Raw genomic sequence first — 21,846 nt, forward strand, 5'->3', positions numbered from 1 at the left:
TCATTTTGACTAGCAAAAAAAAAAAAAAAAAAGTAGCTCTTCTTTATTCTCAGCCCTTTCAGAAGTTAAATCATTACAAGAGTGTGAGCTTATCACTGGCTGACATTTTACTGTACTTGGGTCAGAACTCCAGTAATAAGTCAAAGGAACTGAAAATGTGCAGGTTTCTTCTCTCAAGGTAACACCAAATCACAATACATATCTTACACCTGAAGCTGTTCCGTAAGCAAGGAAATAAACTTCAATGATGTGTTGGCAATTTTTAAAAGCTGGCATTTCCCCCTACGTTATTTAAAACTTCAAATACAACAAAACAGGCCTGGCACAGTGGCTCACACCTATAATCCTCGCACTTTGGGAGGCCGAGGCGGGTGGATCACCTGAGGTCAGGAGTTTGAGACCACCCTGGCCAACATGGTAAAACTCCTTCAGTACTAAAAATACAAAAATTAGCTGGGCATGGTAGCAGGTGCCTGTAATCCCAGCTACCTGGGAGGCTGAGGCAGGAGAATCGCTAGAACCAGGGAGGCAGAGGCTACAGTGAGCCAAGATCATGCCACTGCACTCCAGCCTGCCAACAGTGAAACTTCATTTCAAAAAAAATACCACAAAACAGCTAAACAGCAGTCTTGTAAATATGAGTGCATCTTCTCTACAGGACAAGAATTTTTAACTCTAGCATTTTATTTTGTAGACGCATTCATAATCTATATTCCTAATGACCATTTTTCTTTAAAATTTTTTTTTTTTTTTTTTTTTTTTTTTTTGACGGAGTTTCGCTCTTGTTACCCAGGCTGGAGTGCAATGGCGCGATCTCGGCTCACCGCAACCTCCGCCTCCTGGGTTCAGGCAATTCTCCTGCCTCAGCCTCCTGAGTAGCTGGGATTACAGGCACGCACCACCATGCCCAGCTGATCTTTTGTAGCTTTAGTAGAGACGGGGTTTCACCATGTTGACCAGGATGGTCTCGATCTCTTGACCTCGTGATCCACCCGCCTCGGCCTCCCAAAGTGCTGGGATTACAGGCTTGAGCCACCGCGCCCGGCCTTTCTTTAAAATTTTTTAAAATTTCTTTTTCCCCAGAAGAATGTCAAGCATGACCTAACAACCTTTTTCTAAAGTCTCTTAAATCCACTCACCAAAGTTCCCACCACCAGACTGTAATGAAGAAGAAATGGAAAAAGTATTGGCATTATACTACTCAGCCTACAGTTTTCTTTAGCTCAAACACTACTACAATGTTTTTCTGAGATGGTTTTCTCCTGCCTTTCTCTATTATATTATAATGTTTGTGTCTACAAATTCAGATAACTTAAAATTAGAGTCCAATATAATGCTCAAAGTTCTACACAATGATGAAAAATCTCAGGGTTGTAGGAATTGCAGAGATGAATGTGGTGACCACGGTATCACCAAGGATTCCCAAAGCAGTTAGAATTTTATTTAATTCTTTACAAAGACAGAATCAAGATCCACAGCATTACAGAAGAGACTTCTTCAAAGTGGCATTGCATTCCTCTCCCCCCTTGAATGTGCTAATCTCAATGCTAGTTAGAATCCACTAAAGAACATTATTTTTATTTTTGCTAAGTTGATAACAAACTGTTTAATGAAGTTGGCCAAGGATTTGCCAGCTTCTTTGGTACCAATTCTAATATCTGGCCATGCTAACCAATCAGACAAGATGACTTCTTAAAACAATTAAAAAAAAACAGATATTCAATTAATATAAAAGATTTAATACAGTATTGAAAGGCACAGCCCTTTTCTTCACTCCATTCAGGATTGAAAATAGGCTGATCCATTTAACTATTCAAGGAAATATTCAAATTCATCTTTTTCTAAGACTACTCTGATTCCTCCATTGAGAAATAATTTGTTCCTTCCAAACATCCATAGCAGTACTTCTCAAACTTTTTGAGAAGTGTAGGCTCTGATTCAGTAGGTCTGAGGTGAGGTGATCTAAAAGGTCTCATATGATGCTGATGCCTGGGCTCACAACCACCCTTCTGAGTAGCAGGATTTATAACCCACTTCTACAAATACCTTTGGCATCCATTACTTTCCTTTTGATATTCTAAATATTTACACATATATCTTCTCTCCTTATTTGAATTACTCATTTCTTGAAGGCATGATATGCATCTCAATGATCTTTTTCTCCTCGATAGCAGATTGCAAATAGGCTTTCAAATGATAGGCAGAGAAGAAAAATAATAACAAAGATACAGATTAAGTTCCTGCAGCCTGAGCCACAGATGAGTACCTCTCTATGGAATCAAAGTTAGGCTAAAAATCAATAAATGTTGCAAAATGTCAAACTGTTTTTAATCACTTTCTGGGTTAGAAGAAATAGAGCACAGCAACAGTCAATACCAGAAAAGCTGTGACCAAAGCATGCCAAGCATGCCTGTACACACTTGCAACATGCTGACAAGCTAGCAGATTTTTAAAGGAACTATCCAATCAAATAAGTCTATAATCAGGAGCTAAATGAATATTCTTTTGTAGTCTATCTTGAAAATAAGACAGACTACACAAAGAATCACTGAATCATCAAATCCATGTGCTTACCTTATAGACAAGAAAAATAGGTAATTTAACCAAGGTTACGATGGTTAAGTAAATGGAAGAGTTGGAACTTACACATATATAGATGCCATGACATCTACTTTCGTATTACACTGCCTTCCGAATGGACACTAATGAATAGACAAAGAATAATATCTTCCATTGTTCTTAAACTCTATCTTGTGAGTAGAGTTATTCTGAATTATTAGAAAAAGAGTAAGCAATTTTTTGAAAAGAAGACACAAAAAAAGAAAAGACACATAACATGAACACATAATACAAACATGCAGACAAAAACAAATTATCGATAAATATGAAAAAAAAATTCAACTCTGGTTGTAATCAAAGAAATGTAAATTTAAATTGAGATACCATTTTTGGTCTACTAAATTGGCACAGATTATAAAAACACCCACTGTTGATGAGAGTGTGAGGAAGTGGGCATATTCACACAGTTAGTAGGAATACACATTGGTACAAACTTTCAGTAGTGCAATTTAGTACAACGTAGCAGAAATTCTAAAAATAAGAAATACCACATAACCCAAAAAATGTAATTCTAGAAAAGTATCCTGAGGATGTATCTGGACATCTGCATCACTGCATTATTGTATGCATACCTTTTGTACATTTTTTTGTAACTTTGAAAAACTGGAAATAACCAGTAACCAAATGTCTTAATAAATAATGAAGTAAGTTACAGTGCATTTAAAGGTTGAGCTACTATAAAACCATTAAAAATCATAGCAGTTTAGAAAAAATTTTCAGTAACTGTAAGCAATTAAACATCTCCAAGGCTATTACAAATTTTAACCTATCAGACGTATGACTAAATTCACATATGGTTGTGTATTCCAGTGCTTCTCAATCCTGTGAGCATCAACTAAGGATATAAAGGGTTAAGAACTCTGTGTGGGCTGGGCACAGTGGCTCAGGCCTATAATCAGCATTTCGGGAGGCCAAGGCAGGTGGATGGCTAGAGCCCAGCCTGGGTAACATGGCAAAACCCCATCTCTACTAAAAATACAAAAATTAGCTGGGCATGGTGGTTTGTGCCTGTAGTCCCAGCTACTTGGGAGGCTGAGGTGGGAGGATCATGTGACCTGGGAGGTTGAGGGTATAGTGAGCCAAGATCAGGCCACTGCACTCCAGCTTGGGCTACACAGCAAGACCTTGTCAGAAAAAAAACAAAAAAAAAAACCTCTGTGTGTGTCTGTGTCTGTACGGTCTAGAAATAGAAGACCAACAATTCTACAGAAAACCAGCCTAGACAGGAAGACAGTTCACACAAAAACAAATGCAAATAACTTCTACACATAAGAAGTTTATATTAAAGAGAGGCAATTTACACTCAAAGAGAGGCAAATTAAAATACATTGAGATACCATTTCTCACTCATCAGACTGACAAATACCCAATAATTTGACATTATACCTTTTTACCAAGGCTAGAGGGAAACTATTACATTGTTGGTGAGGTCATAAAATAGCACAACCCCTATACAGAGAATAATTTCAAATATATAGCAACACCTACAAAGCTATATATACATTTACCTTTTGCCTAGCAACTTCTAGTACAGAAATCTATCTCAAAGATATACTATCAAAATTATGTAAGCACAAGCTATTGTTTGCAGAATTATTTGTAACAGCAGAATGGTAACAACAGTGAATTGGCATCTATCCAGTGAAGTATAGCAGTCAAAAAGAAACAGGCAAAATTTCTATCCCCATCTCTCGAATAAAATTTTAAGTTTAAAAAAAAGGTGGGAAAAAGTGTGACTAATATGCTACAATTTAATCCAAGGGGAGAGAGAAATATATACATAAATAAATACAAATAGCCTGCACATTAAAAAAAAGAAGAAAGGAACATAAAATTGAAGAAGTTTTTAAAAACGTTTTCCAGGCTGTAATTGCAGCACACTGGGAGGCCAAGGCCTGAGGTCAGGAGTTTGAGAACAGCCTGGCCAATGTGGTAAAACTCCATTTCTACTAAAAATATAAAAACCTGCCAGGCGTGGTGGTGGGTACCTGTAATTCCAGCTACTAAGAAGGCTGAGGCAGGAGAATCACTTGAACCCAGGAAGCAGAGGTTGCAGTGAGTCAAGTTGGTGCCACTGCACTCCAGCCTAGGCGACAGAGTAAGACTCTGTCTCCAAAAAAAAAAAAAAAAAAAAAAAAGTTAGCCAGGTGTGGTAGCACACACCTGTAGTCCCATAGTCCCAGCTACTCGGGAGGCTGAGGTGGGAGGATTGCTTCAGCCACGGAGATTGAGGCTGCAGTGAGCTGTGATCATTCCACTGCACTCCAGCCTGGGTGACAGAGCTACACTTTGTCTTGGGAGAAAAAAAGGTGTTATTAGGAGGGAGATAAGACAGTAAGTGAGACAAACAGAAATTAGACTTATACAAATATAGTTAGCTTTATAGATTTGGCTTTGGAAGCAGATTTTATATCATTATAAAATAAAAGGTAAATTTTTTAAAACTCAAAATTAAAAGATAAATGAAACAAATCAGCCTAACTATATGCAGTTGGTGGTTAAGATCACAAAATTGAATTACAAATGTATAGGAAACACAAGGAACAGAGAAACATAAAACCCAACCACAAGGATGCAATCAGCAATATCCAGAATGTGGCAAATGCTACAGGACAGAGGATCAGTTTCCTAAACACATTACAAGGAAAATGATGAGATGGAGAGAGAACCTATGGATTTAAAAAGTTTTATAAGTGACATATGAACCAATTGGAATACATGGATTTTATAGCCCTTGCTCTGAACAATTAAAAAAAAAAGGAAACAATCGGAAAAACCCAAAAACTGACCAGATAGTTGATGATACGAAGAAATTTGTCGATTTTTCTAGATGTGATAATGTATTGTGGTTTTTGTTTAATTCTTACTTTTTAGAGGGACACACTTTAGTATGTCGACTGGGAATCTTTTTTTTTTAAACTAATTTCTGGGGCTACAGATATAACTGATCTGGTATAGGGCCCAGACATCATTTCATTAAAACTGCCACAGATGATTCTAATGAGCAGCCAGGCTTTGTAAACTACTTATCTAGGGCAGTTAAATTAACAGGATAAATAAAACTCACCTAGTTATCAATCAAACTGCATGCCTCCAAAAGTACTCCTCTTGGACGAATCTGCATATACTATTGACATTAAAGGATAAAACGGACATAACTGAATTCTACTGTGCTTATTTTTAAGGTACTTGTAACAATTAAATAAATGTTTACTTAGCTCTCTAATTTACATAGCTTCCTAAACTAAGCAAACTTTTCTTGACTTCCTATATATACTGAACAAACCAAGAACAACAATGCAAAACCCTTAAGGACTAGTAACAATTGTGATCTATAAACATAATTATCAAGAGATTAATGAGAGCACATCTTCAATAAAACAACTGGACTGGAGTGCTACCAATCTGAACTACAGAAGAGGTTACTTTGGGTGCATGAGACAACTTCTTTCCAACTTAGTTTTATTTCTCTTATCTTGCCTTTTCAAAACTTGTACACAAACAGTGCAGTAAGAACTGGCAAGATTTCTATCCCCCTTATTGATTTTCCCAAGGGAAAATCCTGAATAAACCCACCTTAGATAGGAAGATAAGCAGAAAAGGGCTAAATCTATGTATCTATCTAAATATATGTAAATAAAAATCTATACATATGCAAATGAAAAAAATATATGAAAGCTCAGGAAAAAAAAGTTATCACATTGAGCTTTTGTGTTTAGTTACCTATCCAGAAAGGCTTTGTGGCAGTGATATATTCCAAAATGTTTGAGATCAGGGAAAAAATAGCTACTTGCCTCCGGAAGTTTGTGATTATGTTTCAGCTGTTATTTGAACACCACTAAATTTGAACAGGTCTAGTTCTTTAGGGTTGAGGTATAAACTGTTTGAAGAAAATTATTGTAGTAGGAGAATATATAGCTCTTTAGAGGAGGCTATTTAAGGAAAAAATGATGACCTCAGCTAAATGGGAAATTGGCTTTGCTGTATCTGTACGTGAGAAGAAATAAACTTGAGGTCTGAGAGAGAAAGTTGGAGGAGTAGGAAAAAAGCATAGAGGAACAAAGAGGACAAACTATTAGACAAACTATTAAACAGCAATACTGAGTAAGCAGGTTCCATCAATAGGACAGAATTACCAATTAAGTAAGCAATTCAAAGTTGTGATTAGACAGGATGGATGTTTTATAAATAGTTGCTAATCAGCATATGAGTGTTAAAACTAGGTAAACACTGTATTCCAATTGAATCTAGTTTGACCTGTAATTCTAGTTTATTAAACCTTTTCTGGGGCTTTATTTTCCAGCCTTTTCATATCTACAGGTGTTCTCTAACATATTTTCTAGATTTCTATTTCTTTACATTTGCTTAGAAAGATAAAAATACAAAATGCTAAAATTTTAGTTAAATCTAGGTTCTATTTGGAAAAAAACTCATACCCAATAAGGTTAGGTTTCCTATAAAAAGCATGATTTATTTCAAAATAAATTATTTCTTCCTCATAACTTAGATTTACAACCAAACATACCGTTTGAGGACAGTGCATCTGATATAGTTTGTCTGTTCAGTGTCTCAACTTTTCTTTCCAATGTCTTAAGATTTTTGCCCTTTGTATTTTTTGATACCCTAAAAGTAATTTCTAGCACACAATTCATAACTCAAGCCATTTTGTGGATAAGAAAAAGATTAGTATCTAGTCTGCTTAAGGAGAGAGTGGTCTCTAATAACGGTATTATTTTAATACTTCTAGAAGGAAAAATGTATCACAGTGTATAGTGAAATCACCAAGAAACAGCACTATACATATTTTCCTTGATACAAAAGTCATACACTATTGTATACTTATAAGTGGCAATAAGACACTCTATTATTTAATATTACAATGTTTATACACAACTTTTTGTTCTCAAAAATACTTTGACATTCCATTTAGCATTTTATAGTGCTTTTTCTGAAAAGGTCCAAGTGAGAAAAGGAATTATTTCAAACACAAATAGTAAACATTTAATGGTATATGGCAGAATAAGCACTGCAAGTCAACAGACCTGTTTCTAATCCCAGCTCTGCCTGTAACTAGCTATGTAACCTCATGAGTCACTAAATTCTGTTTCTTAAATTGTAAAGTAGTTCTTAATGTTTAAATCTGAATTTCTAAAAATCCACTACAATTAAAGTATTTTCAAATATTACATTACAATAACAGCCCAATTAAATGTATGTCATTTTGCCATACGTTTTTAGTCTTTCACTTTTGTCTCAATTTGACCTGAAGCCTGGATCACTTAGTCTGCATACTCAAGACGTACTCTGGAGCAAGAGGGACTAGGGAAAGATTCTTTTAAGATGGGATGATGCTGAGCAGGTTAGGCAGTTAGCAATGAGTGCACATGTATATAGGAGACCTGGTCATTCTCAAATAAGGCGCAATGAAGAAGAAATCTGCTCCGGTGGGAATTGTGGGTTGGGGAAATACGTTGCAACAAGATGCGAGGAAGGCCTTGAGCTGAGATTGTCAGGTAACCACACCTTCCACCCTTCAAACTATTCTCCCAGTGGAATCCAAACCAGTCTCCAGTTCCGGGTTCCCAACCAATCGCATCAAGCCACAACAGAGGGTTCTGCCAACCCAGGCACCGCTTCAGGGATCTGGGGTGAGATTCACACAACCCCAGCACCTGTCGACCTCATACTCTTCCCAAATGGAGAGGGTGGGAAGAAACGTTAGGTGTATGCTTGGTCTCTTCCGATTCAAGCTACCACCAGGTCCACTGGCCCTCGAAAATGAAACCCCTGGACTTAAGGGCGAAGGGGAACCTCCTCTGCCGTGACCCTCCCACGAATCACTCTCTCACGGCTAATTTCTCCGATTCTCCACCGATCCGGGTTTCTCAGGCCTCGGGGACTCCGCGCCTGGGAAGCAGACAGATGGATGGCGAGACTAAAGGCAGCGGGGGTGGGTGCACTCCAAAAGAGTGGAGGAAAAAACATGAAAGCAGGGGCAGGGGCAGGGGTAGCAATGCTCCCCCTGGGCGAGGGCGAGAGGCCGTTCGTGCGTCTGTTGATGGGTCTGTCATTCCCTCCCTCACTCACCAGGAGCAGCAGGGAGCATCTGAGGTCGGGTAAGGATAGGAAGAGGGCAGGATTCATGGTAACGCTGGGGTCCGCGGCAGGGACAGGCGTTGGCGGCTGGGACTGGGCTGGGCTGGGTTGGGTTAGGAAAGGGCTGGGCTCCGGGAGCCAGCGGCAGCCGAGGATTCTCCAGGCAGCGGCACCCCGTCCTCTCGACCCGAGCTCCAGCAGCGAACACCCGGGACAACTTCCAGAGAGGCCTCTCACACCCTCACTTCCGGGTCCTGCCCACCTCGGAGCACTTCGGGAAATGTAGTCCTGTATTGACCTCACCCCGCACGTTGTCGGTCATCTAGAACTCCCTTTCCCATTGGGCTCTCGGCCCAGGTCCACCGAGTCCTCTACGCGCAGGGTCCTGTGGGATAGAAGGGCGGAGGGCGGGTGTACCCCGTGCTTCGAAGGATGGGAACTACAATTCCCAGAAGACTGTGCGGCGAGAGCCTCGGGCGCCCTTCGGAGGGGGCTCCTCTAGTTTCACTGCCGTGGGGTCTGACCTGGCTCGGGTACTGTCCCGGCCCCGCGGGAGGGGCGGCCCGGTCCGGGTCGCACCTCCTGGAGCCGTCCCCGGGACGTCAGTCCTGGAGGAGGCGAGGGTGAGTAGGAGGGCGCCTGGCTGGGGAGGCTAGGATAGATCGGTCTGCACCGCCTTGACCTCTGCTGCAGACTCACGGCCCTCCTGGCCTGGGCTGTGGCCTGAGCCTCCATCATTAGCCTCCTCGCCCGCAGCGTCTTCTTTCTGCGCGAATTCCTGCATTATAAAGTCGAAGTCGCCACTCGGGGCCTCAGTTGAATGGGTCAACGCCTTACCCCTAACTGTCTCTGAGGGCTCCTGTAAGGAGGAGATGTGGTAAGGGATGGGATAGCACGTCGTAAACTGGAAAACTCTGTGTGAGTGATTGCTGCTAAGGCGTGGATTGCTCCTACAATATAATTACGAAATTCCTTAGCCAAGCAGTCGAGGATCTTCACCTGGCCTCAGGTAGTTCTGCGGCATCTTCTGCAAACACTCAGTGAGGTCCAGGCGCCCACGCGATCTCTGCTTAGTACCCAGGAGGCACACCGTGCTTTTGTGGTTCTCCCTACTCTCGCCTTTGCTCCAGCTTTCCTGCTGCCTGGAATGGCCTTATCCCGTTCTTTCTCTGGAATGCTATCTTAAATGTCACCATCTCTGAGAGCTTCCCAACCAACCAACCCTTTAGTCCTAATCAGAATTACTCTTCCTGTGAGTGTGACTGCAGTACCACTAGTATTGTACGGTTATTATTAGAGCATTTATTACACGGGCTTGTATAATTAGGCAAGGATAATGACACTTTTGTGTTTTATAGCACTTTAACAGAATGGTTTTGATTTTTATTAAAAATGATTTATTTTTTTAAAGAGACAAAAAAATACATTTTTTATTTAAAAGGCCCTAGAGAATGGCTTTCTCACGGCGACAAAATTAAACAGTGGCAGAGACAACACTCTTACCAGGGCCGGCTGATTCTTACACTAGTGCTCCTATCTCTTGTCCATGTCCCTGACAGAGCCCAAAGATAGTTGAAATGGAAAATTTTAAAAGAGCAGAGACTCGTAAGTGTGAACTCATTATTCAAGAAATTAAACTTTGATCCTGCTCACTGTTTGGACTTAGCACTCAGCCTGCGATCTTTCGTCTAACAAACATCTACTGAGTACCGGCTATATACCTGTTACTGTGTTGAGTGCTAAGGATTATGAGGTAAAAAGTATATGTATATATATGCATATATATATACACATACGTATATAACAGATCACATTTTTAGTGTATTTTTCAAAAGATATAAAGGACTTTTTTTATGGTTCTGATGTGCCTAAAACTCTGTTCACTTAGAATCAAAAATGACAGGTCTTAGAATTCAGAACAGTGCCTAGCACATAGTTGTCACTCAGCTTGTTGAATGAACGTGAACGTGGTCCACCCTTATTATTTTTTGCATTTTACAGAAACCCAGAAAGCTGATGTAGCCTGAGGACAAACTGCATATTATTATTATGTTGAGACAGAGTTTTGCTCTTGTTGCCCAGCCTGGAGTGCAGTGGTGCGATCTCGGCTCACTGCAACCTCCACCTCCTGGGTTCAAGGGATTCTCCTGCCTCAGCCTCTCAAGTAGCTGGGATTACGGGATGTGTCAATATGCCCAGCTAATTTTGTATTTTTAGTAGAGACAGGGTTTCACCATGTTGGTCAGGCTGGTCTTGAACTCCCAACCTCAGGTGATCTGCCCACCTTGGCCTCCCAAAGTGCTGGGATTACAGGCGTGAGCCACTGCGCCTGGCCACACTGGTTATTATTAATACAACTCGACCTAGAACCCAAGTGCAGTTACTCCCCTTCCTTGTTTTTACCTCCGCCTCTGTTTTGTAGCTTCTCTCAAGTGACCTTAATATAATTCTGCATGTGACAGTGGTTCTTCTGACATGACTGTTACATTCAGACATGACTGAAGTGTCCCACAACACCCTCTTCCTGCGTATTTTCTGCCAGCACCTTAACTCAAATTGTCAGCAAGATAAAGACATAAAGAGCTGTCCTTTGCCATAATTAAGAAAGTATTAATATGTTCTCTCTAGGGCAGAATATGAACAAATAATCCTTGCTGATGACAAGACAAATACTGGCTCATCCGTTATAAATTTATCTTATAAAACTCCCAAATCCCCAGGAGTAACAAATTGGTATGACCTGCTTTTTGATGAAATCAGAAAAGGACTTGCCTATCCTCGTGGCAGCAATTAACTGGTTAACAGCTGCTCCCTTTAGATAAGTGCATATGTTCGAGTTTACTGTGATTCAAGTTTACTGATTCCCTACATTTCTAACAGTTGTTACCTCTCTGGTGCTTGTAGGCATTCAGCCTTGGAACTTTGATAAAGCAGCTTAGTAAATTAGGAAGGATGTTAAGATCATTGATGCAACTATTCCTCTTTTCTTCTCATCAGATGTTTGAATCCTTGCATTTCTGACATAGTCCAACCTCTGCTTGCTTAAACACTCTTATGATAGGGATCTCACTATCTTCCTATGCAGCTGATACTAGGTTTTTTTTGTGGGTTTTTTGTTGTTGTTGTTGTTGTTGTTGTTGTTGTTGTTTTGTAACAGGGTCTCCTTCTGTCCTCAGGCTGGAGTGCAGTGGCACCATCTTGGCTCACTGCAACCTCTGCCCACCTCCCAGGTTCAAGCAATTCTCCCACCTCAGCCTCTTGAGTAGCTAGGATTACAGGCGAACACCACGACAGCCCAGCTAATTTTTGTATTTTTAGTAGAGACAGGGTTTCACGATATTGGTCAGGCTGGTCTCGACCAATATGGTGAATGGTTCTTAGAAGCTCCATGAGACTACCAGTCAGAACAAAATTGTCCTTAATGAAATATGGTTCATCTTAGTGATATGGTGTTCCAAGTAAGATCTTATGGTTAAGACCTCAATCTAGGTGTATTTTCCTGGTGTACCAAGGAGAGAACAAATAAAAATTTCACTTTTTGTGGGAATGAGGGAAAGAACTAGGCACCTTTTAATTTAGTACTTAGCCAGGTGTGATGGCACGTGTCCGTAGTCCCAGCTATTCAGGTGGCTGAGGTAAGGAGGATCACTTAACTCAAGAGTTTCAGCCTGTAGTGCACTATGCCACTTGGGTGTCCACTTTAAGTTTGGCCTCAATATGGTGATCTCCCAGGAGTGGGAGACCACCAGGTTGCCTAAGGAAGTGTGAACTGGTCCTAGTCAGAACTCCTGTGCTGATTGTAGTGGGATTGCACCTGTGAATAGCCATTGCCCTCCAGCCTGGGTAACATAGCAAGAAAGTGTCTCTTTAAAAAAAATTTTTGACTGATTTTTTTTTTTCAAACGGAGTCTTGCTCTGTCACCCAAGCTAGAGTGCAGTGGTATAATCTTGGCTCACTGCGACCTCCACCTCCCAGGTTAAAGCAAGTCTCCTGCCTCAGCCTCCTGAGTAACTGGGATTACAGGCATGTGCCATCACACCTGGCTGAGTACTAAATTAAAAGGCACCTAGTTCTTTCCCTCATTCCCACAAAAAGTGAAATTGGTAGGGACAGGGTTTTGCTATGTTGGCCAGGCTGGTCTGAAACTCCTGACCTCAGATGATCCACCCGCCTTGGCCTTCAAAAGTGCTGGGATTGCAGGCGTGGGCCACCACACCTGGACTTAACTAATTTTTTTATTTTTTTCTAAGACAGGGTCTCACCCTGTTGCCCTGTCTGGAGTGCAATGGTGTGATCTCAGCTCACTGCAAACTCTGTTTCTCAGGTTCAAGCCATCCTCCCACCTCAGCCTCCCAAGTAGCTAGGATTACAGTACATGCCATCGTGCTCAGCCAATTTTAAAAAACCTTTTGTAGGCAGGGCATGGTGCCTCACTCCTGTAACCCCAGCACTTTGGGAGGCCAAGGCGGGCGGATCACTTGAGGTCAGGAATTCAAGACCAGCCTGGCCAACATGGCAAAACCCTGTCTCTACTAAAAATACAAAAATTAGCTGGGTGTAGTGGCACATGCCTATAGTCCCAGCTACTGAGGAGGCTGAGGCAAGAGAATTGCTTGAGCCCTGGAGGCAGAGGCTGCACTTTAGCCTGGGTAACAGAACAAGACCTTGTCTCGAAAAGAGGTGGAGAAGAGAGGATGGGATTTCTAGAAATGAGTACTGACTATATTGCCCAGGCTGGTCTTGAACTCCTGGGCCCAAGAAATTTTCCTGTCTCCTGTCTTGGCCTCCCGAAGTGCTGGGATTACAGACATGAGTCACCATGCCCAGCCCTAATTAATTTTTTTAAGTTAATTTAGTGCTTAAAACCAGCTAATTCTGATTTCACAATTAAGTTTATGTTAAACTCTTTTTGTGGCTTGGGCACACTTTTATTCCGAATATCAATTATAATGTTTAATACTATGTGGCATCATATTACTGGTATTAACTTAGATTATGTGGCATCATATTGCTTGTGTCCCTGTAACCCTGAGCCCTGTGCCTAATGTTAAATATTGTCTTTGTTTTTTCCTCAGATAGCCCTAAGAAGGGTCTAAGAAGGACCTAACCCTCTCATTTTACAGATGAGCAACTTGTACAAAGGTCACCTAATTTGCCACCTAATGCCAATTCTAGGATTAGGACTGTAGCTTTTTTTCTTCCCCCCCCCCCCTTTTTTTTTTTTTGAGACAGGTCAAGATAGACAGCCTCACTGTCTTACCCAGCCTGGTCTCAAACTTCTGGCTTCAAGCAACCCTTCTGTGGTGGCCTCCCGAAGTGCTAGTATTAAAGACATGAGCCACTGCCTCCAGCCAGGACTATAGGTTTTTCTAGTCCTAGTCAAATATTTCTAGTAAATCATATTTATAAAATACCCACTTGGAACTGATGAGACAGGTTTCAGAAATGTTTGCTGCATACGCTTATTGTCTGAATCATTGTTTCAGGTTGCTCCAGTTGCTAAGAAGACTATGAACAAGTCAGAGAACCTGCTCTTTGCTGGTTCCTCATTAGCATCACAAGTCCATGCTGCTGCCGTCAATGGAGATAAGGGTGCTCTTCAGAGGCTCATTGTAGGTAAGCACTCCCCTTAAGTACAGAAACTTTAAAAGCAACTCTTTGTCCTGAGGAAGTTTGTTAATGTTAGTTTTAATTTGCCATGTACTCATGCATTTTAATGGAAATATGTTATTATTTATATTTTTTTCCAACGCATGGACAAGAAAGAAATTAAGTCCTAAAACTTAAAAATATGGGTTAGGATTAGGTGAAAAGTATTTGAGAAATTTCTATGTATTTAGCACTAAATTTAAATAGATATTCTAAGGTACTAAGGAAACGAATTCATCTTCATGTTAACAGAGATCTAGAATGACACCACGGATAATTTTTTAACATGTAATATATACCCCAAATACTAAAGTTTACAAATAATTTAATTTTTAAGGATTTAAAATGGATTCAATGTTTCCCCTGTCATTTGCATGTGTAAATGATATATAGAGATGTCCAATGTAGGAGTTCTAGAGGAGACAACAAAGTATATGGGAAAAACAGAATGGCTAAGAATTTTCTAGAATTTTAGCTTCCTGCTAAAACAGGGCGAAGATCCATCTATCGCAAATCCAGATATTCACAAGTTTTAAATCCAAAAGAGAATAAAATAAAAATATTTTCTTTGTAGTCTTTATTCACACCAGTGTCTGGGGCTCATGACTGACACCTTGGGCTACAAAATGAAGTCCAAATTACTTGAAGTTTCATAGCTGTTTCTTCCATCTTTGTTTTTACCCTCCATTTGCAGTTTCTCCAGGAACTTTTGCTGGTGTACCCGACCTCTGGCTAGGCTAGATGTTACTTCTATTTCCCAGTGACCTATGAATTTTGTTTCCATACGTTCTGTTCCCCCACATCTTTTCTATCTGCTACTCTGTTACCTTCTTCTGTGCTAAACAAACTCCTACTCATCATTAAAGACAAAAGTATTTTATCACATACTCTGTGAAGATTTCTCTCCCTCTGCTTATCCTTGATTTACCTCAGCTGTTCAATTCACTGGAACTTGACATTTTCCCCAACCTTCAAATCACTCAAACATTCTACCATCCAACAAAAACTCTTACTTTCAGCTCACTTACCTATGACAAACAATAGTTTTCATACTCACTGAGACCTCCAATCCACTATCTTCTCCAGTTTTGACCATCATTTTTTCTTCTGTCTTTTCCTTCTTCACTACTTAGCTCTGATTCTTTGTTATTAAAATCCTTCTCTTGGAAAAATTCGCCCCCCCTTTTATTTTTACCTTCTGTTGCACTTGACTGTTGCAATCCCGACTCTGGATGTACCAAACCCTTGCTAAGCAGTTGAATCCAGCTGAAAGATTGATAGCACCCCAAATTCATGATTACCCACTTCAGATAGGCACTCATCATACCACATTTTATCCATAATGAATGTTTCATACCTCTCACTCTACTGAATCTTCTGACTGCCAGTTCCCCCTCCATTCATTCTCTTTATTGCAGGAGGCTTCCTAGAGGAAATGAATACAGTAAGTAGGAACTCCCTCATCTTTAGCATGACATCTACAGATCTACCTCTGTCTGTACCCATCTTCTCTCTTTGTCTATCTGCTAAAACAGCAAAGATCCGTCTTTCTGTTAAAGGCCAGTTCTTCCACACATGCTCTGTATTTTGTCTCCTCCTGTCTTCTCAGGGACATTGCTTCTTTTGTTTTTCTCTTCGATTACAATATCTTCAACCTTCTTTGCTGAATTATTTCCATCAGCACTTAAATGTGCTTGTCTCCATTATTTAAAAATCCCATCTCTGTTTCTTCATCTACCTCTAAGTATTGCCATTCTCAACTTTGCCTCACGACTACATAGTGCACAAGCTAAACTGCGCTGTGGCTGTTTAGATAGAAATATATTTATGTCTATGACTTGGAAAAGATAGAAGTATATTTCATTCTCATAATATTGCAATCCCAACTCTGAATAGATCAAACCTATCTTCCTGGCAACTGCTAAGCAGTTGAACCCAGCAGTGTAATAGTACACAGGTATGTGGGCAGTCTAGGTTAAATAGATATCTTCATTTCACAAAACCATTCAGGTATGCTGCTGGGCCTTGGCTCTTCCGTTCTCAACATGATGCTTCTATTTCTGGGTCAAAGGCAGATAGTTTCATTATAGTCATAGCCCAGTCAGCAGGAAGGGGGAGAGAGAGCACAGGAAAGGCAATTTGTCATTAAGGAGGTAGACTAGACTTAGACACAAAGCCATACCTAGAACAAAAGAAGCTGAAAAAAAAGTCTTTCCCTAGGTGGTATCACACCAAGCTAAAACTCACAGTGCTCAATTTCTAAAAAGAAGAATGAAAGAATGAATGGGGGGGCAAGTATTGCTGCCTGTCACCAAAACCGAGATTCTTGGGCCAGCTGTACCCATTCTCCCCACTTATTTACCTTAATTCACTCTTTTATTAAAACAAAACATACTTTCTTATTTTGAAGTATACACATAGAGAACTACATACAACTTATATGTACAATTTAACAAATAAACATAAAGCAGACATCCACTTAAACCACCTAGGTTAAGGAACAGCACATGGTCAGTAACCGTAGAAGCCCCTAATATATCCTTCTCTCCCCACTACAGTAATTGGCTATCTTGACTTTTATAGTAATTATTACATTGTAGTTTTACCACCTACATATACATCCTTAAACACTTTAATTTTGCCATTTTTAACTTTTTGCTAAATTTTCCATGTTCACTTGAACTAAAAAATGTGTATATATTAGGCCGGGCGCGGTGGCTCACGCCTGTAATCCCAGCACTTTGGGAGGCCGAGGCGGGTGGATCAGAAGGTCAAGAGATCGAGACCATCCTGGTCAACATGGTGAAACCCCGTCTCTACTAAAAATACAAAAAAAATTAGCTGGGCGTGGTGGCGCGTGCCTGTAATCCCAGCTACTCAGGAGGCTGAGGCAGGAGAATTGCCTGAACCCAGGAGGCGGAGGTTGCGGTGAGCCGAGATCGCGCCATTGCATTCCAGCCTGGGTAACAAGAGCGAAACTCCGTCTCAAAAAAAAAAAAAAAAAAAAAAAAGTGTATATATTATACTTTTGTCATTTTCCTGCTCCTTTTCATTGTTTCTTGTTATACTTGGAATAAAATTTAGCAGGTTACATGTGTCTCTTTACCTGCCCATCCTCGTGTTTTACGACTGTCTTACAAGAAAAACTTGCTTTCTTTCAGTGTCTCACACCTGCTAAGCCCTTTTTCATCTCAGGGCTTTCACCTGAAAGGCTGTTTTCCCCATTCTCTGTCTGACTAACTCTTAGTCATCCTTTAGGTTTCAGTTTTAAGGTCACTTCGTCAAAGAGGCCTGCTAACCATCCAGCCTCAAGTTTTTTCATTGTATTATTCCCTCTTGGCCCTCTGTAGTGTTTCTTCATAGAACTTGTTTCAGATTATCACTGTATATTTATGTGTATGGTTATTTTAACATCTCTCTCCTCCATAAGTTAATGGCCTCTATGAAAGTAGACTGGATCTGTTTAATTCATCACTAAAGCCACAAAATTCAACACAATACTTGGCACATGGTAGGCACATAAGAAATATATTTGTTGAAGGAATGAATAAATATTATAATCATTCTTTAAGTTTCTTTTCTCCCAAGTAGTCTGTAATCATCTTGAGGGTCAGAACTAAAAATGAATTGAGTTGAATTAAATTTAATCGAGGAACAGGTTAAGACTAAATTCCATGAGAAAAAAAAAATTTAAGTCAGAATATATCAAGAAAAGGTACCATGTAAAACGAATTATTATTGCTTTAATTAAAAATATGACATCTAAAGAAAAAGGTGCAGTATTGTCGTAAATTAAAAACACTTATATTTATATGGCTTAGTCATACAGATTAATTAATGTGTTATTGTTAAAACTTGAAACCTTGAAAAGCCCCAACGAGGATATCCTTTAAAAGCAATCATGATATGAAACCGGTATATAGCTAATAAACTTATTTATAAATTGTTTTTCTGTTTTCTATTATCTTGTCTGAGAAACTTCTTATTAATTACTGACTGAGGGTACCCTCTCCTCATCTTTACGGAATTGTGCCATTATGTTTTCTGTGCATAGACAGTAATACCTTTGCTCTTGAGTATTTTCCAGCATTTGTATATTTGTACAAAAATAATAACTGTTTCATCTTAAATTTCAGTGTATTTTTTTTCTATGCATATGAATGCCAGGTCATAATTTCACTGTATTTTAAACCTTTCTTTATGTAGCACATGTTCGATAATCTCTAAATATGTGTTCTTTCTCTTTCCTAAACTAATGACATGGTACTACAGATGAATTTTTTTTTTCTTGCATGTTTGTTCACGAACTGCTCAGTAAATTCATTCACTTTAGCATTTTCTGTTTTCCCCTTTCTGTTTCCATGGTGAAGCATGTCAGTGATGTTTTTGACTCCATGGAAACAGATGAGTGTCTCTTTCTACGTACACAACTAATTAAGTCGAACACTTTCTATGTTGCCCATTGTCCTGGAGGAGGACTGAAGAGGCTTTTCTGAACGAAACATCATTTCAGTAGCAATTCTTAGTGTTTAACCTAATACAGTGGATTAATGTTTTACTGTAACTTACCGCTTCCTAGATTCAGATGTATGAGGGCTTACTTCTGAGCATTAAAAACATAAACATACTTAGTAAAATGTTTATATGCTATGGTTCTCATTTATAGACATTTAGCTTTTTCTCTTAATACCAAACTCAAATAATTTGTATGAATACTAGAAATGTAATTGATAGTAGAATTTAGTAGATTCATTTTAATACTATATAATATAGTATGGTAGAAAAAGGTATGATTTTACAGTAGATAAACCTGGATTTTAAATTCTATTATTTATTAGTAGTATTATCTTAACTAAGCCATTTAATTTTTAAGACCCAGTTTCCTCATCTTTATAGATTATAATATTTCACTTGCATGAGAGTTAAATGAAATAATGACAGTAAAATATCTACCGTGGTACTTGACACATAGTAGACAATAAGTTAATATCCTATTACTGTTATTGTTGTAGCAGCTTAGACTAATATAAGCTTGTCATAGTTTCAGAAATGTCTCAAGATGAAAAAGCACTAAATGCAACAAAGATTAATATTATGGGGTTTTTTGAGAAACCCAAACAAAATAATTGTAAATATGCACAGTGTGTAATGATCAATATTGTCATTACTGCCAATAATATTTGAGGTCTTTTGCAGTGGTGTTGTGACCAGGAAGCACCATTGTGATTCTACTACAAGTTTTGTTTCACTGTTCATGTCCTGAGCAAGCATAATCTCTGTAAATCATTTCCTCTACTTGTTTTTAACATCTTCTGACACAGTATTTAAATATGAAAGTGAGCCTCATAAATGACAGAGTAGAGGTACTGTTTCTTTTTTTTTTTTTTTTCCCATTTATTTATTTTATTGCATTTTAGGTTTTGGGGTACATGTGAAGAACATGCAAGATTGTTGCATAGATAAACACATGGCAGTGTGATTTGCTGCCTTCCTCCCCATCACCTACATCTGGCATCTCTCCCCAGCTCCCCACCCTCCACCATCCCTCCCCTATTTGCCCCCAACTGACCCCAGTGTGTAGTACTCCCCTCCCTGTGTCCATGTGTTCTCATTGTTCAACACCCACCTATGAGGGAGAACATGCGGTGTTTGATCTTCTGCTCTTCTGTCAGTTTGCTGAGAATGATGGTTTCCAGGTTCATCCATGTCCCTACAAAGGACACAAACTCATCATTTTTGATGGCTGCATAATATTCCATGGTGTATATGTGCCACATTTTCTCTATCCAGTCTATCGTCGATGGGCATTTGGGTTGGTTCCAGGTCTTTGCTATTGTAAACAGTGCTGCAATGAACATTCGTGTGCACGTGTCCTTATAGTAGAACGATTTGTAATCCTTTGGATATATACCCAGTAATGGGATTGCTGGGTCAAATGGAATTTCTATTTCTAGGTCCTTGAGGAATCGCCACACTGTCTTCCACAATGGTTGAACTAATTTACACTCCCACCAACAGTGTAAAAGTGTTCCTATTTCTCCACATCTTCTCCAGCATCTGTTGTCTCCAGATTTTTTAATGATCGCCATTCTAACTGGCATGAGATGGTATCTCAATGTAGTTTTGATTTGCATTTCTCTGATGACCAGTGATGATGAGCATTTTTTCATATGTTTGTTGGCCTCATGTATGTCTTCTTTTGTAAAGTGTCTGTTCATATCCTTTGCCCACTTTTGAATGGACTTGTTAGTTTTTTTCTTGTAAATCTGTTTTAGTTCTTTGTAAATTCTGGATATCAGCCCTTTGTCAGATGGGTAAACTGCAAAACTTTTTCCCAATCTGTTGGTTGCTGATTCACTCTAATGATTGTTTCTTTTGCTGTGCAAAAGCTGTGGAGTTTGATTAGGTCCCATTTGTCTATTTTGGCTTTTGTTGTCAATGCTTTTGGTGTTTTGGCCATGAAGTCTTTGCCTACACCTACGTCCTGAATGATTTTTGCCGAGATTTTCTTCTAGGGTTTTTATGGTGTTAGGTCTTATGTTTAAGTCTTTAATCCATCTGGAGTTAATTTTAGTGTAAGGTGTCAGGAAGGGGTCCAGTTTCTGCTTTCTGCACGTGGCTAGCCAGCTTTCCCAACACCATTTATTGAACAGGGAATCCTTTCCCCATTGCTTGTTTTTGACTGGTTTGTCAAAGATCAGATGGTTGTAGATATGTTGTGTTGCCTCCAAGACCTCTGTTCTGTTCCATTGGTCTATATCTCTGTTTTGGTACCAGTACCATGCTGTTTTGATTACTGTAGCCTTGTAGTATAGTTTGAAGTCTGGTAGTGTGATGCCCCCCGCTTTGTTCTTTTTGCTTAGAATTGACTTGGCTATGCAGGCTCTCTTTTGGTTCCATATGAAGTTTAAGGTGGTTTTTTCCAGTTCTGCGAAGAAGGTCATTGGTAGCTTGATGGGGATAGCATTGAATCTGTAAATTACTTTGGGCAGTATGGCCGTTTTCACGATATTGATTCTTCCTAACCATGAACATGGAATGTTTCTCCGTCTGTTTTTGTCCTCTCTTATTTCGTTGAGCAGCGGCTTGTAATTCTCCTTGAAGAGGTCCTTTACATTCCTTGTTAGTTGTATTCCTAGGTATTTTATTCTCTTTGTGGCAATTGTGAATGGAAGTTTGTTCTTGATGTGGCTCTCTTTAAGTCTGTTATTGGTGTATAGGAATGCATGTGATTTTTGCACATTGATTTTGTATCCTGAGACTTTGCTGAACTTGCTTATCAGTTTCAGGAGGTTTGGGGCTGAGACGATGGGGTCTTCTAGATATACAATCATGTCGTCTGCAAATAGAGACAATTTGAATTCCTCCTTTCCTGTTTGAATACCCTTTATTTCTTTTTCTTGCCTGATTGCTCTGGCTAGAACTTCTAATACTATATTGAATAGCAGTGGTGAGAGAGGGCATCCTTGTCTGGTACCCCA

At 39.6% G+C, this 21,846-nt stretch overlaps 2 protein-coding genes across 6 annotated transcripts in view; one reads left to right on the plus strand and one right to left on the minus strand.

Moving 5' to 3' along the window:
* The window catches only part of ERP44 (endoplasmic reticulum protein 44), a 95,606-nt gene extending 86,640 nt beyond the window's left edge, over window positions 1–8,966 (minus strand). The window contains exon 1 of the mRNA XM_032240198.1: window positions 8,707–8,966. Within this exon, the coding sequence (XP_032096089.1) occupies window positions 8,707–8,763 (57 nt within the window). The 5' untranslated portion in view covers window positions 8,764–8,966. The remainder of the gene's footprint in view (window positions 1–8,706) is intronic.
* A 141-nt stretch (window positions 8,967–9,107) lies between these two features.
* The window catches only part of INVS (inversin), a 186,922-nt gene continuing 174,183 nt past the window's right edge, over window positions 9,108–21,846 (plus strand). For 3 of the 5 annotated variants that reach the window (XM_032240193.1, XM_032240190.1, XM_032240191.1), the window contains exons 1-2: window positions 9,158–9,338; window positions 14,203–14,332. In XM_032240193.1, the coding sequence (XP_032096084.1) occupies window positions 14,227–14,332 (106 nt within the window). In that variant the 5' untranslated portion in view covers window positions 9,158–9,338; window positions 14,203–14,226. Of the gene's footprint in view, window positions 9,339–14,202; window positions 14,333–21,846 lie in introns of all 5 variants that reach the window. The other 2 variants (XM_032240194.1, XM_032240189.1) reach the window with 2 other exon arrangements.

This window comes from Sapajus apella, unplaced genomic scaffold (genome assembly GCF_009761245.1).
Source record: "Sapajus apella isolate SASKATOON/1434 unplaced genomic scaffold, GSC_monkey_1.0 scaffold46, whole genome shotgun sequence".
NCBI lineage: Eukaryota > Metazoa > Chordata > Mammalia > Primates > Cebidae > Sapajus > Sapajus apella.